This window comes from Lissotriton vulgaris, chromosome 7 (genome assembly GCF_964263255.1).
Source record: "Lissotriton vulgaris chromosome 7, aLisVul1.2, whole genome shotgun sequence".
In the NCBI taxonomy this organism is placed as follows: Eukaryota; Metazoa; Chordata; class Amphibia; order Caudata; family Salamandridae; genus Lissotriton; species Lissotriton vulgaris.
In genome coordinates this window covers 895,925,211-895,941,371 of record NC_141695.1, presented here as the reverse complement: position 1 = coordinate 895,941,371, position 16,161 = coordinate 895,925,211, and the positions used below count along the sequence as shown (strand labels likewise).

Below are 16,161 nucleotides of genomic sequence, written 5' to 3'. Positions count from 1 at the left end.
GGAGCGACAAAACTCCTTGACATTTTCTGACATGTGAGGCCAGTGAAAGTGTGGAACAAGCCTGTCCCAAGTCTTATTCTGGCCTAAGTGTCCTGCAAGGGGAATATCATGGGCCAAGGTAAGAAGGAAACCCCTAAACTTCAAAGGTATAACCAACCTCCTGGTTGTGCCAGGCTTGGGGTCTCTAGCCTCTGAATAAAGGAGTCCTTCATCCCAATAAACTCTATGGGTACCTTGAGCATTCCCTGCAGCCTCAGCAGCAGCTTGCTGTCTGAGAGGTTCAAGTGAAGGGCAATCTACTTGGGCCTGCCCCAGGTCTGCCCTTGAGGGTCCCCCTGTCCCCAGAAACTCAACCTGGTCAGGTTCAAGCTCCTCTGAGACAGTCTCCTCTTGGACTGCAGAATCAGTTTCCTGTGAAACTTGATCCTCAACCTGGGGCAAGTGGGAAGGCACAGCCTTAACCCTCTTGCCCCTTCTCTTGGGTTGTGGTTGGTCTATTGTTTCAAGATCCACCACTGGTTCAGGAAGGCACTTCTTAGCCTGAGACCTTGTCACTGCAAGGACATGAGCTGAAATCCCTAGCATTTCTGCATGAGTCCTGTACTCCACTTCTGACCAAACTGAGCTTTCCAGATCATTGCCTAACAGACAGTCTACTGGGAGGTCTGCACTCACAACAACTTTCTTTAGGCCATCTACCCCTCCCCAGGAGAAGTTCACAACAGCCACACTATGGGAAGTAGTGGAGTTGCTTGCATTGGTCACTAGGTAACTTTCACCTAGTACAATCTGACCAGGGTCCACAAAGTCTGGTGTCACCATAGTGACACTGGCACAAGTGTCCCTGTAGGCCTGAGCCAGTTTCTCATTGATTAAGGGAGTCTGCCTATATTTGCCCAGGTTACTGGGGCTTACTGCAGTGGTCAAAGATAAGTCCACATCATATAGGAGAACTGCCTGTGTGGGGATTCTGACTAGGCCAGATTCCACCTCAGTACCCAAGGTTAACCCTACTAACCCCTTAGGTTGTGCACTACCACTGCTGACTGTACTAGGGGGTGCAGTTGCTTTAGGAGCTGCAGTGGTAGGAACTGGATTTTTCTTAGTGCATTCACTGCCCCAGTGTGAAACTGATTTGCAGGTATTACACCAAGGTTTCTTTGGGCCATCATTCTTCTTTTTCTTGTTTCCATTTTGGGAACCCCCCTCCTTATTGCTAGTTTGGGGGCCTGAAGACTTCTGGTCCTTTTCTTTATCTTTCTGATTCCCACCCTTCTGGTCTGTGTTCTTCTGGTCACCTTGGTTCTGGTTTTTCTGCTTAATCCTTGTTCTGACCCATTTGTCTGCCTTCTTTCCCAATTCTTGGGGAGAGGTCAGATCAGAGTCAACAAGGTATTGATGCAACAGCTGGTTCTGACAGTTATTAAGGATCTGTTCTCTCATCATAAGATTGTACAATCCTGTATAGTCTGAGACTTTACTTCCCTGCAGCCAACCCTCCAGAGCCTTAGTGGCACAATCAACAAAATCAGTCCAGTCCTGAGTCTGTGCTTTTTGGGTGTCTCTGAACAACAACCTGTATTGCTCAGTGGTTAGGCCAAACCCTTCAATAAGAGCACTCTTCAGGACAGAGTAGTTTTTGGCATCCTCAGGTCTAACAGTGAGGAGCCTATCCCTCCCTTTCTCAGAAAAGGAGTACCATAAAATTGCTGCCCACTGATCCTCAGGGACCTGCTGTACCATGCAGGCCCTCTCAAGAGCAGTCATCCATTTGTGGATGTCATCCCCTTTCTTGTAGGGGGGCACAATTTTTGTCAGGTTTCTATTGTCATAGGCCCTGTCTTTTTCTTTAGGAACTTTGCTGCCACCAGTGGCATCTAAGCCACCCAATTTTCTTTCTCTTGCTAAAGCAAGTTTAGCTTGAGCCAAGGCTACCTCTTCCCTCTCTATCTGGAGTTGGACAGCCCTCATTCTGGCCCTATGCTCTTTCCTCTGGGAGGGAGTCATCCCTCTTTGAGATTCTCTTGAGGCACTAGAAAGATGAGTCCCCTGATTGAGATCTCACCCTCCTGTTGCCTGGGAGAATTTGGTTATGAGATCTGGAGTGGTGCTGGCCCTCTCCATTCCCATGTAGGTCTAGGTTGGCCTGGTTAAGCCTGGCAACCTGTACCTGGGTCACCCTCTGATCCTGATCTTCAGGCTCTTCTACATCTGAGCCTTCCTCTTCCTCTTCCTCCTCCTCTTCTTCTTCATCTGGAAGATCCTCATTCTCAGGGGAGTTTATCCCCTCACCTGAATCTAAGGGAGCCTGACTCACCTTATCTAAGTCATCCTTTTCCAGGATAGCTATCAGGGAAGGAATGGTAGGGCCTCTGCCCTTTTTTAGCCCCCTGGCTGTGCACAAGGCACTCAGGTCTTTGTGGCTAAGGTTGTCATATCTGGAAGTTGCCTTGGTAGGGTCAACTGCTACAGGAGCAGAGCCTGAGGCTCCACCTGTATCAGACATGACTGCTAGTGAGGTGTAAGTGGTGCACTTACCTACACTAAGTGTTTTCCTACTGTACCTTGCTAGTGAGTTGTAGTCAGGGTGTGCTAATCCCTTTAATCTACAACTACTAAGTTCAGTAGAACTTAATATGCTAAGCTTTTGATTTATATGTACCTAAGGTACTTGATGTGATCTTTCAATTTGATGTAAAGATTGCAATGGTAAAACAGCAAGCTCAAATCCGCACCGCTGCACACCAATGTGAGAAGTTGGCCTGATATGTAGTGTTTCCAATTCTGGAACCACTGGGTATCAGTCCAAACAAACCCCAAAGATGTCTGGTTGTAAGTCAACCTTGTTAGACAAGCTATCCTAGTGGTAGCATGGACTAAGCAGCCTTAAAGGCTTAACTTAAGAGGTCGTGTTAAGCGAGCTGTTTTACCACATACAATCCTGTAATCAAATGAAAGGACACCACACAAGTATATATTATAAAAATATATGTATTTATTTCTAAATTACTCCCCAGTACTCTTTATGAGGAAAGGGGCACAAGCGTTAAATCAAAAGCACAGTATAACATACAAAGTTGCACAATTTTGGATGAGGGCCGGTGGCCACTCAAACCATACACTAAAAAAATGGTATAAGAGATACCAATCGAACAGTGGTTAGGCCTAGGGCCTAGGGAATCGCTGGGAGCAGTCAGGACTAGCAATGCTGAAGTCGGGAGTAGCCCACGGAATTCGGGTGCAGCACGGAAAGCGCGGCTTGCACCAATGCAATGTCAATGGTGCGTAAAAGTTACACAAAGTGAGTTAAAAGATACTTCCGCTGAACCTAGAGGAACAAAACTTAAGACAGACCCTAGAGGTGTGTACCAGTGTAGGAACACCGGCGTTGCAATGTTACCTCACCCACAGGAAGTGGGTGCACAGGGTCGAAGTGGAGTCGGGTTTTGACACGCAGGCTCTTGGTGCTTGGAGCTGAAGAAGCTGCAGGCAATGGGAAGCAGAAGTGTCCGGTGTGATCCAAGGGTGGATCGAAGTCGAAAAGTACCTGAAAGCAGAGGGGACAGAGTCTGGGTCACTCAGCAGTGACCAGGGTGGAACCAGGACGGAACCAGGCAATGTCGGGCGCAATCAGGTGGTTGTCGAGAGGCTTCTCTCCGCTGTCACGTGGGCTCTGGGGCATCTGCGACGTCCAGGAGCAGGTCACAATCTGTCCCACGTAGGCTCTCGCCGTCAGCACCGTCGGCTTCAAGATTGCAGCAAACAGCACTTGGCAAAAGCAATCCACGCGGAATCGGGAGATTGCTTCTCACTCGAACCAGGAGGGTCAGAGTGGGGGCTCCTTTTCACAGGAGCTGATGCAGATCTGGAGCAACCAGAAAAGCAAGTCGTATTCAAGGTTTCGTCGGCACAGGGGCCACAAGCCAGCTGGCAAGTGACCGGGCCAACGCGTCGAGCCAACACAAGCAGAAGGGCCCCACGCAGCACTCGTCGAGTGTGGAGGGGGTAGCTTTGGTGCAAGTGTAGCTCGGGGTGGGGGCTTCTCAAACCCCGGTGCACAGCTTCGAGGATCACTCGTGGGCTGCACGGTCAGCGTCTCGTGGCCTTTTCAAGATGGCGTGCCCCACGCTTCCGGTCGCCTCCACTGGTCTCAGCTCTGCAGGGACTGTGGATCGGGCTGGGAGAAGGCAGGCAAGCTTGATCTCGTTGATCTCTGTCGCTCGAGTTCCGGCGGGAACTGCAACAAAGCAGGGTCGAGGGCTGGATGGTGCCTGTTTGCACAGGGTGGTCACTCCTTGACCACAAGGGAGATTCTTCAGGCTTCTATGTTCAATAGAATGTCGAAGGGTCCAGAATTCGTTTCTTATGTTTCTTCAGGATGATCTGAGTTGCATTGGCACTGCTCCCACTCTTATTCGAATCTGGTGGGCTGGACATCCTGCTAGGTCCCCTCCTATGGGTGGGACCCAGGAAGGGGGTGGTTACACCCCTTTCCTTTGATCCAGGCCGCGCTGGGACTGGGGCTGGAAGGCCCCAGAACCGGTTTGGCCGGATTATGCAAGGGGCAGCCTTGTGCTCCCCAGGCAGTGTCTGGTTTCTTTGAAACCTCCCTGCTGCAATCCACTATCTCCTGTCTGGGGTGGTTTAACACCGCCCTGCGACAGGAAACCCTTTGTCCAGGCCACCATTTGCTGAGTTTCGGTCAGCAGCAGGAGGCCAGACCCGTGTCTGTGGCAGGGGCATCCATTTTGTGGATCTGAGGCTCATTTTAAATCAACCGCGTTTCAGTAAAGTAACATGTCTTATCCCTCTAGAAGGGTGGAATGCTACCCCCGTCGCCAGAACTGGCGAGGGGGTAGTATTCCAATTCGTATGACACCTTACACGACATGTTTTGATAAAGCCAAACCAAAGTTGCTATATAACCGCGAGGATTATAAGGCGCTTAAGGGTATATGGTATGGCATTATCCCGGATCAGCTTAGGGAGTTGTTCCCGACAGCTGCAGACAGGCTCAGCTCATGCCAGAGCTCCATCTCACATAAAACCACGCACTCTGCCCCCAGGATTGACGAGGCCTTCCATAGGAGTGGCTTACAGGCTTATATATGTGTCCAGATATAGGTTTAGATATAGGTATACTATATCTAAGCAAGGGGTCATTACACCCACTTGCCCCAGCTGAGTGATCAGCCAGTTGTGTCAATTTAAGAACCAGCCAGGGGTGGCAAAAGCTATGCTTCAGCCCCTGGTAGGCCTTGGTGGCACCTATGCCCTGAGCACCTATAGTGCATGGTACAGGGGCTGACAAGGAGTCCATTTCCAATTGTGGTATGTACCTATAGCACATGTATTATAAATTTAGAGAGAGAACAGCAGGCTGGGGGTCTGATTAGCAGGCCCACAGCCTCAGTAAGTCGAAAACCAGTGAAGCAAAAAGCAAAAATTGGGGTGACCATAGGATAGCAGACCCTACTCTCCTACAATGTTACTCCCACTACTTTCTGGTACCCAAGAAGGGCAAAGGGGGCCTACGCCCTATCTTGGACCTGCGGAACGTCAACTGCTTCCTCCGGAAGGAGAAGTTCAAGATGCTGACTTTGGCTCAGGTCCTAGCTGCCCTGGACCCGGAAGACTGGCTGGTAGCGTTGGACTTGCAGAACGCTTATTTCCATATCCCGTCCTGCCGGCCCACCGGCGTTACCTGCAGTTCACGGTAGGCCAAGAGCACTTTCAGTTTACCGTGCTCCCCTTCGGCCTTACCAGCGCCCCACGGGTGTTCACGAAGGTGATGGCGGTGGTCGCAGCTCATCTGCACAGGTTAGGGGTGTCAGTCTTCCCCTACCTTGATGACTGGTTGTTGAAGGCGGGCTCGCCCCAGACAGTCGTCAGCCACCTCCAGACTACGGCCGACCCCCTGCATTTGCTGGGGTTCTCCATCAATGTGCCGAAGTCGCACCTGTGTCCCTTTCAGAAGCTCCTCTTCATCGGAGCGGTTCTCGACTCGGCGCAGTTTCGGGTTTACCCTCCCGAACAGCGGGTTCGGGATATACAGGCTCTGATTCCCATCTTTCAGCCGTTATCCCGAGTCTCTGTCAGGTTGACGCTGCGGCTTCTGGGGCTGATGGCCTCCTGCATCCTTCTGGTGCATCACGCCAGGTGGCGTATGCGGGCTCTGCAGTGGGACCTGAAGTTTCAGTGGGCCCAGCATCAGGGCAACCTGTCCGATCATGTCTTGATCTCGGAGGGCACTGCAAGACAACTGCAGTGGTGGCTCACGGACCGCGACTGGGTCAGTGGCAGATCCCTCTGCCTACCCCACCAGGAGCACGTGGTTGTGACGGACGCGTCCCTCCAGGGCTGGGGAGGCCACATGGGAGAGGCGGAGATCAGAGGCCTCTGATCTCCGGCGGAGTCCCGGCTCCATATCAACCTTTTGGAGCTGCGGGCGATTCGTCTAGCACTGAAGGCATTCCTCCCCTCTGTCCGGGGGAGTGTAGTGCAGGTCTTCACGGACAACACCACCGCCATGTGATACTGCAACAAACAAGGCGGGTGGGGTCGTGGACCCTATGCCAGGAGGCTCTGCGCCTCTGGCAGTGGCTGGAACATCAGGGCTTGACCCTGGTGGTTCAACACCTGGCAGGCTCTCTGAATGCCAGGGCGGACGAACTCAGCCGTCGGTGCATGATGGATCACGAATGGCGTCTGAACTCTGACGTGGCGCAAGGCCTCTTTCAGCAATGGGCAGAGCCTTGGTTAGATCTATTCGCCACAGAAGAGAACGCGCAATGTCATCAGTTCTGCGCGTTGGAATTTCCAAGGCGGCACTCGCTCGGAGACGCTTTTCGTCGCGAGTGGAGTTGCGGTCTATTGTACGCCTTTCCGCCTATACCACTTCTGCCCAGAGTGCTAAAGAAGATCAGGCGCGACCGGGCCCAGGTTATCCTTGTGGCTCCGGACTGGGCACGAAGATACTGGTATCCCGAGCTACTCAGCATGTCAGTCGATCCCCCGATTCGTCTGCCTCTTCGGGATGACCTTCTGTCGCAGCAGCAGGGGACGGTCCTGCACCCGAACCTGTCCAGTCTCCACCTACAAGCTTGGAGATTGAGCGGCGGCAGTTGAGGCCATTTGACTTGCCTCCCGAAGTCTGTGATATCATTCTGGCAGCCAGGCGTCCATCCACAAAGTCGGTATACGCCTGCAGGTGGAACAGATTTGTGGCATGGTGCACAGCAAAGGCTGTGGACCCTCTCTCTGCACACATTTCTGAAGTTCTACTCTTACTTCTTTCCCTTGCCCAGCAGGGCTCTGCTCTGGGCACTCTTAAGGGGTACCTTTCTGCTTCTTCCGGCTACCTGATCAGCCTTCCTTATTCAATACCCCCATTGTAAATAGATTTCTGAAGGGCATCACACACATGTTCTCTCCTGTTCCCTTCGTGATGCCCCAGTGGGACTTGAATCTTGTACTCACTTATCTAATGTGTGCTCCCTTTGAGCCGCTCCATAACTGTCCTCTCCGTCTTCTTACCCTGAAGACTGCTTTCCTGGTTGCCATCACCTCTGCCAGGAGAGTGAGTGAGCTCCAGGCTCTTTCTTCCACTCCACCTTTCCTCTCTGTTCATCCGGACAAGGTGGTGTTGCGTACAAGACCTTCCTTTCTGCCCAAGGTTGTCACGGCCTTCCACATCGGGCAGTCCATTACCTTGCCCACCTTCTTTCCGCCTCCGCATCCCTCGAAAAAGAAAGAGAGGCTCCACCGTCTGGACCCAAAACGTGCGCTCTCTTATTACCTAGATCGCACACGCCAGTTCCGGGTGGATGACCAACTCTTTGTTGGTTACGTGGGCGCGAAGAAGGCAAAGGCGGTACCCAAGAGGACCATTTCGCGGTAGATCATCTTGTGTATTCAGGCATGTTACTCCATGGCCAAAAAGGAGCCCCCTGCTGGTTTGCGGGCTCATTCCACTTGAGGCACGGCAACAACAACTGCCTTGGGCAGAGGAGTCCCCTTACAGGACATTTGCCAGGCAGCTACGTGGGCCTCGCTGCACACGTTTGCAAGACACTACTGCCTGGACAGCCAAGCCCGGAGGGATGGCTTCTTTGGCCGTTCCGTCCTCCAGGACTTTCTGGTGTGATTATTGGTTCGCAGACCCACCACCGGGGTTGGTATTGCTGGGGTATCTATTCTAAGGTAAGGAATCTATCACTAACGTGTCTCTTTCAGATGCACAAGTTACTACTTGTGTAACGATATATCTGTAAGAGACATTAGTTACTGATAGATTTCTTACCGACCCACCCATCCTCCCCGTTCTGCGAACCGATATCTAGGGTTAAGGTCATCCCCTTTCAGGGCCCTAGTTTCATGGCACCAGTGTTGGTTCTATCATGGCTCTGCGTATCTTGCGCGGAAAAGCTGTGTATCAGAACTGACGTCAGAGCGCATGGGCGGCGTCTAAGTACTCCGACGTCATTCCGGCGCCAACGACGCCGACGACGGACGCGGAGCCGCAGACGACGCCTACCGACGCGCAGGGGTATTGCTACGCAAAAATTTCCGGATCCAGTCTGACGCCTGGGGATATTCTAAGGTAAGGAATCTATCACTAACTAATGTCTCTTACAGATACATCGTTACACAAGTAGTAACTTGTGCGTCTAGCTTGAACAGCTGGGTCACATCCCCTCTCAATGTTAATGTAAGCAAGTCCTTCGTGGGCTTCATTAGGATGGCACAGCCTCATCATTGTGGTGGAGGTTGAGTTCTGTTGCACAGCAAGAAAGGGGGCTTATCCCACATCCTTTATTTAGAGAGGAAAACAGTGATGGATAGAAATGCTGGAATGTGTTGAAATCAGTAGTAATTAATCTGGACAGATTCCAAAGCACTGTTTATCGTATTTTTTTTTTTTACTTTGCTTTTCTCTACCCTCACAAAAGTGGACACACCACTTACAGATCAAAACGTCCCAAACTGCTAGGCTGTGTTCCCTCTGGACAGGAAAACCAGCACAAACACGCGTATAGGTTTCTTACCCATCAATTTTGTTTTTCCCTTAAATGCAATAGCCATGAGCAGTCGTGACTGACTGCCTTGCCTTAGGCAAAGAGCTCAAGGTTCACCTCGTTGATGAGGCCCGACAAAAAGGCTGAAGCATGTCTCGGTTTGATTTAGGTTCCTGTAGAGACGGGAGGTGGCTTAGCAGTTTTGTCTAAATGGCGCCTTTTGGGATGGCACCAAGGCGTTTGCACATAAGGGGGGTTCCCTATCTGATGTGGTATAGTGAGCAAAACATGGTCTGAAACAACGCAGCCCAAAGTTTTTAGGTCTCTACGCAGCGTGCATGCACTGCATAGGAGGGGACTTCTTGGAAACAATCAGCTTTTTTGGCCAAAAACATGTACACTTTGCATTGCTTTCTATTGCAACACGTGTACGTTTGGCTTTTCCCTTGCGGGAGCGAGCTTTGGCGACATCTGTTTGTAATTATCTTGCAAACAGATGGTGCCCCTGCTCGCTCCCGCAAGGGAAACGCTGTGTGTGTGTCTGTCTGTTTTTTTGCTTTTCGCTCGTGTCTTCGCAGTTCCTCTGATCCGCCACTGTTCTCTCTTTCCGTTCTGTTCCCTTCTTGCCTGTCCTATTCCATCTTGCATCTTTCGTCCATTGCTCTATCTTCTGTTCCTCCCTAGCCTCTCTTGATCCCTCGTGCCTTCTGTCCTCCCTCCTTGGCTCTAACATTTCTTCCTTTACTCTCTCCTGTACCTCCCATTCCCTTTATGCATGTCCTGGCCTCTCTTTTGGTCTCGCATTCTCCCGTTTTCACTCTCACATACCCTTTCCCATTAACAGTTCCTTCCTACTCTTTGTTCTTCCTCTTCTTTCTTCTGTTCCCTTTCCTGTTTTTTCTTCCCTCCGCTTCTAACCTCTACAGTCCATTCCTTGCTCCTCCTTCTCCTCGTTCTCCTCGTTCCCTGCCATGTACCCTCCAACACCTGCTGCCCCTCAGTGCTTCGAAGTGTCATTTTTTCCGTATAAGCGTTATTCCTCCCATGAGGGGAGAGGATGTGGCATAACGGCCAGAGCTGCCATGCCCTTCGTGTTGCTTGTTTTATTCGGTACTGCGTCCGAAGGGCTAACTCCCGGAGCCGTTTCTGGATCTCTGAACTGGAGCCATATTTCCGTAGAAGAGCCCGTGACTGCTTTACTAAGCAGCGCGCAGGATGCAGCTTTGGAAAGGGTCTCTTTCACTGCAGATATTATGCCACTGGCTCTGCTTGTAAGGCGTACCTTCCTCGCTGCGTTAGGTGGCAATAAAAACATGACAGCATGAAAACACGCTACCACATCTAAAGGACGGGCAATGCCTATAAAAGTAATCATTCACCTGAACACCAGATTTGGATAATTTTGCCCTCCCTCGCTCACTTGTTCCCTCGTTTATCTCCCTTCTGTTTCATGTTCCCTCCTTCAACACCTGCTGCCTCTCAGTGCTTCGAAGTGTAATTTTGTCGGTAGACGTGATATTGCTCCCATGAGGGGAGAGTATGCAGCTTAACGGCCAGAGCTGCTGACTTTTTTGCTGGAGAAGCAGGTTCGAGTCTCGGCGCCCGCTCAACATACTGCGATTCTGGACAAATCACTTCATGTTCCCGTGACTACCAACAATGAATAAGCCCTTGTATAATATAATTGGTGCTAATGCAATGCGCTTCAATAGATCAGGGTTGAGTTCGCACTATCTAAAACTACAGAAAACAAGCATTGGCATAGCCAATAGGTCTCGCCTTTAGGACCTTATAAGTGTTTAGCCATGCAACAGTTAATGTTGTGGCACCAAGGATATTGTGCTCCACAACTAAATACTTATAAGGTCCCAAAGGCGAGACCTATTGGGTATGCCAATGCTTGTTTATGATTTTCACGGATTTTCAGAATAGTTATAAATGATTCCAGTTTATCCTCTTGAAAATCTGGTAAGGCTCTGGATTTATTGGACCAGCATGAGGCACACGTGGCAGGACCATCAGTGCTTGCTTGTATTGTACTACTCAAATGAATTGAGGAAAAGGGAGCTTTGTCTGCTGTGGAGCAGGAGACTTAACTACTAACATTGGGTTTCCACTTGAATAAAATTGTAATCCTGGGCCGTTCACTTTCTGCTCCTCTTTCTCAGTTTCACTCTCTGCAAAAACGTGGAGTTATTTAAAAATCTCAGCATAGTTGTTACCTCTTTTGAATTGTAAGCAATGACCAGGCCAATAGATTTTCCTTTTTAAAGAGGACCGGGTTTCTCATGCTACATGAACACAATCACTTTGTGAAATAAAGACATCTGCGGTTTTACTTTATAACATAACAGGTGCAGACCAGACATCACTTGTTAAAAGATGCACAGAATAGATTCTGCACAGTCAACAGATGTCCAATCTAGCCTTCAATACACCGAGGTACAATGCAAGCTGTAACTTTGCACACACAACTCCAAGGGATTAGGCATGAGTCGTACCAAGGCAACCGAACAGGTGCATCATAAATAGTTCACTTGAATGCAAAACAGGATGAGCACCAGCAGTGCAGACTTTCAAAAACATTTAAAATATTCAGCAGGAGTGCATTTTTCTTGCTGCTTGTTCCCTGCCGGCCCAGCATAGGCATCGCACCCAAAGACTTCCCTCAATTGATGAATAGGTACAACAGAGTATCAAGAACCCACGTGCCTGTCAGACATGTACAACACAAGTTCTAGCCTTGCAAACATCCCTCCGACACAAAACTAGTCCTGCAATAGCAGTAGTAACTAACATAAAACACGACAGAGGGCAGATGCAGCCATGCAAGCCACCTTCAGATATGCCATGTCCTGTGCAAACTGCTGTAATTCAACCTTCCAACAAAAAACCCTGTCCACCATGCTGCTGGACAACCTGTATATCAATGTCAGTGGGCTTCACTAGGACTGTGGAAAACTCTAGAATTTGGGTACTACGGAGGAAAGTGAGACACTTGCTCACTCAACTTTAAAACTGCGTGTGTGCTTCTAGCACTTTGAAATCATTTTTTTTGTGTTTCCAAAACAAATGGGGGGCCATGCCTCACCTTCACTGTTATGTTACTTTACCCATAGATATGATCAAAGTGAGTGCCCAACCAGACATTCTTTGAAGTGGATTGTGGGGGGTGCTAAGAACAGACAAAAATCATAAATGAGCAATTGACAGCAGCAGCAACAGAATACATTTGTATTGAAGGTTCTGTATGGATGCTATGGAACAAAAAGTTAGGTTCTATGTGGTTAGGTTGTATTATAACCAATCGGAAGGGGCCAAGATGAATTTGCAGAAAAGGTTAGTGTGCCTGACGTGCTCCACTTATACTGCGGTATGATGCACATTAAATTGCGGATGCAAGCTCCAAACCAGAATGTGCATGCTTGCACAATGCCCTATTTCTGCAGTACCAATGCAGTGTCAGCCTATGGTGCTCGAAGTATAGATCCGTACTAAAGTACTACTACCTCAGATGTAATTGTTCTATTTATGTAGCACCTACTATGATATTGGGACTTTCTCGTTAGACCTGAAGAAGGTAAAAGCTGTTCAATTTCCATTGCTTGGATACATTCACCATGTCACTCTTCTCACCTTTGGCTTGGTTAATAGACATTCATTTCCTAATGACTGCTTTTCATTTCAGATCAGCCTACCTGCTCTATTACTACGATATATACCTCAAGATACAGCAAGATCTGCCTAATCTGCCCCAGTCCGAGATCAACAAGAAGATCAGTGAAAGCTGGAGACTGTTGAGCGTGGCCGAGAAGAGCTACTACTTGGAGAAGGCAAAGTTGGAGAAGGAGGGGCAGGACCCTGTGAGTCCTTTGACATTAGTCCTTTACTTATAGACACCTGTACATGTGTAAAATGTGTATTTTGTGGTGGTCTATGCTAGTTTGTAATATGAAATCTCAATGTGTGCAACTGATTTTATTCTCTTGACTCCGTGGAGCACTGTTAGATCGATGTTGGTGTTCTATAAGGTGGCAATCTAGTTTTATACATATGTTAGTGTTTCATGTTGTCCGTGTCTTCACATGTTATGGTTTATGTCTAGCATAGACTTCCATTGTTATAGATTTATATTGCTGTTTCTTGCCTGGGGAGTGTTGTGGACAAGGGAGACATTTCACATATGCTCAACACTCCTTGTGTCTGTATCTTGAAAAACACCCACTTTCTATCTTCTGTTCCACTGAGGAGCTAATTCCATCCTTGGTCCTGATGCACCCCAAGTTCCTTGGTCCATTGGTGTCGTTACAGTAGGTAGAGGCCTTTAGAGTTGCCATGCAGTGCATCTTTTGCATGCCTACAGCATCCTCTTGTTTGCCTTAAGCCTGCAAGCATCCACTGGGACTTCATCAAGTTATCGCAGGTACATTTGTCTCTGGTTATGTCTGGGCCCCTCTAAACCACTTTGTTCTGTGCCGGCATCAAGACTGGTGCCAAATCAGCACCAGTCCCACGAGCACCAACGCGACCGGGAGAAGACCCACAACTCATCGTGGTTGCCATCTCCAGCCGAGGTTGTATCTTTCAAGACCATGTGCAGATCGTGATGTGCCAACACCTCTACTGAATCTACTCAGACACAATTCTACAGTGCCCACTGGCATGACCCCACATTTTTGGCTCTTGTTCAGACCACAGCCAGGCTCATGGGGACAGCAATGGTGGGAAAGGGGAAGAGTTTGCCTCACCTTATGGTGATAACTGGTACATGGACCTGCAGTATGCCAGTGGGCAGGACATCTCAACCAATGCTGGATTTCTTCTGCCACAGACCGAGGAAAACACTTCCTTTGCATCAGGAGGGTTGCCGAGATCCTTGACTTCCACTACCTCAAAATGGAGTTAAGGTGAATGTGTTCACAGAAGTCCTGCAGCCTGGCCAGGCACCGATGGAATCTCTTTTACCTATCAACAAAGCCCTCACTTACACGCTGCAGGGCACTTAGTCCAAGCCATGGTCTGCCCCCCGCCACAACTCCTAAGCCTACCCCTTCAGGCCTCGAAAAATCTTGTGTTTACTAGACCTGCAGGTCTAGTGACTTGAATAATATTCTGGACCTAACTATAATGTACCTGTCCTGACTAGTAATCTGGTCTCAAATTGTGCGATCCTAGTAAATATTTTATTTTACAGCGCCGCCTGTTCTTCATTATCACATATGAGAACACCACCTTCTATGCAAGTTCAGCATTTCTGCTGTACAAAAACTATTTTGTTTGAATAATTGACTAAACTTTTGCGCCTTGTATAATGGCAAACTAGCCCACATATAGGGCACAAATAACCCCATACCTGCCTTTTAGTTCCCTAATAGCATTGTCCTCAGGGCAGGGGCAGGAATGTTAACCCCGATCTTCTTTAAAAACTCACTTTTAATAAATGTATTGCATAAGGCATGATTTGGTAGCACACTGTCATTTAAAAACAGCATATTTTCCATTGAAATGGCCTCAAATTTTCCACCAACATGTAATTGTACTCATAAAACTATATAGCATATAAAACAATCCGTGCAAATTGGGTTTCAGCAACAAAAAAAATCATTTGCATGTCAACAAGAAAAGGGCTCCGATATGTTTTCATCATATAAAACCTTTTTTTCATGACATAATTACACAAAAATGCTTTCAGAACTGCTAAAATATATTTTGAAGTGTTTAAACTTCATTTTCAAGCTATTTAAATGTGCTTTAGGAAACAAAAACCGACATCCTACAGTCTTTTATTTCACACACTTTGTACAGCACAATTTTCAGACAGTTCCCTTTACAAAATACTTTAACTTTTTTGCTTATTTTAGCCTGGAGGTTGTCTACTATTCTTTCACTGATTGCAAATTGTAAGACGTTAGCTGACATTTGGCCTCTCTCTCTGATCTCAGGGCAAATGTGACAAGATAAAACTAAGCTTTAAAGTCCACTTTATTGCTCATTCACTTTCTGAGAGAACAGAATCCCTCTTCTTTATCAGCTCGCCAGAACGGGCTAGTTAGCTTTAAAAAATAGTTCACCCTGTTAAAATGTGACTCGCCATAGCGAGTAGATTTCTCTAGGCCTGCTTTACTGACAGGTCGCCCACCCCCAAAGACCGCCTTCAGGAGACCCGGATTTCTATACTCAGCATCCATCCTTTGAAAGTCGTGTTGCATAGTTGTCCACCAGTAGAGAGAACCCTAATGCCTTCGCAACCACTCTCCCTGACGGGAAGTCAAAACCAGTATATATACGTGGCGAACCTTGCCTTGAAGTCAGTTAATACAAGCTGTACACTAAGTTGCTCTATGGTTCATAGTGGGTGAGACCTTACCTGTGGTCCCAGAACAGTTACATGCTTTATTAGTCGAAACCATTTAAGATTGTCTGTTTGTAGCCACATTTGTAATCCGCTTGGGCCTTGACACCATGGATTGTCTGGGTAGTGCTATAGGAACCAGATGTGGTGGTTCGATGCCACACCACTATGAGGTCCACTGGCTTCCCTGAAGACATCCAGCCATCCTCAATGGATATGCCTGTTTGGGGAGAAGGCAGATTGGGCCCTAGAACATTTTTAAGGAGAGCCGATCCACAAAACATTTTGGCCTTTCTGCTCCATTTAGCAATCTCCCAGAAATGTCATCCTTTTCGGGAATATGCAGCCGACGGCTTATATACAGTGTCAAACCCCACCACCCGCACATCCTGCCTCCAAGTAAGTACCTCAGGCCTAGCAGATTACAAACTGGTCACCAAGGGTAGCACTGATCTCAGTCCACCACCTCTGGACACAACCTCCAGTTCTCTTTAATATGCCCTTACCGGCACATAGCCATCCAGTAGGAGGCTGGATCAGCCACTTTCTGCAGGAATGGCAAAACAGTACACCTTACAAATGAGCCCTGCAGATTATGCACCTGGCCATTACCTGCTATTCCTTTTTGATCCACAGCACCTGCCACCTACATAAAATCACTTCTCAGAGGATCATACGACTGTTTTATGCCATGGAGTTCAAGTCCTTTTGGCCTAGTCAGCCATACAGAGGGTGCCGGCCTCGCAAGTAGGGACTAGGTGCTATTCCTGCTATTTCTTTTGACGAAGAAGG

General features: G+C 48.5%; 1 protein-coding gene across 3 annotated transcripts in view; it reads left to right on the top strand.

Annotated features, from left to right (window-relative positions):
* Positions 1-16,161, top strand: part of HMGXB3 (HMG-box containing 3) — a 558,172-nt gene that overhangs the window by 69,325 nt on the left and 472,686 nt on the right. For all 3 annotated transcript variants that reach the window (XM_086931317.1, XM_086931319.1, XM_086931318.1), the window contains exon 3: positions 12,706-12,880. In XM_086931317.1, the coding sequence (XP_086787443.1) occupies positions 12,706-12,880 (175 nt within the window). The remainder of the gene's footprint in view (positions 1-12,705; positions 12,881-16,161) is intronic.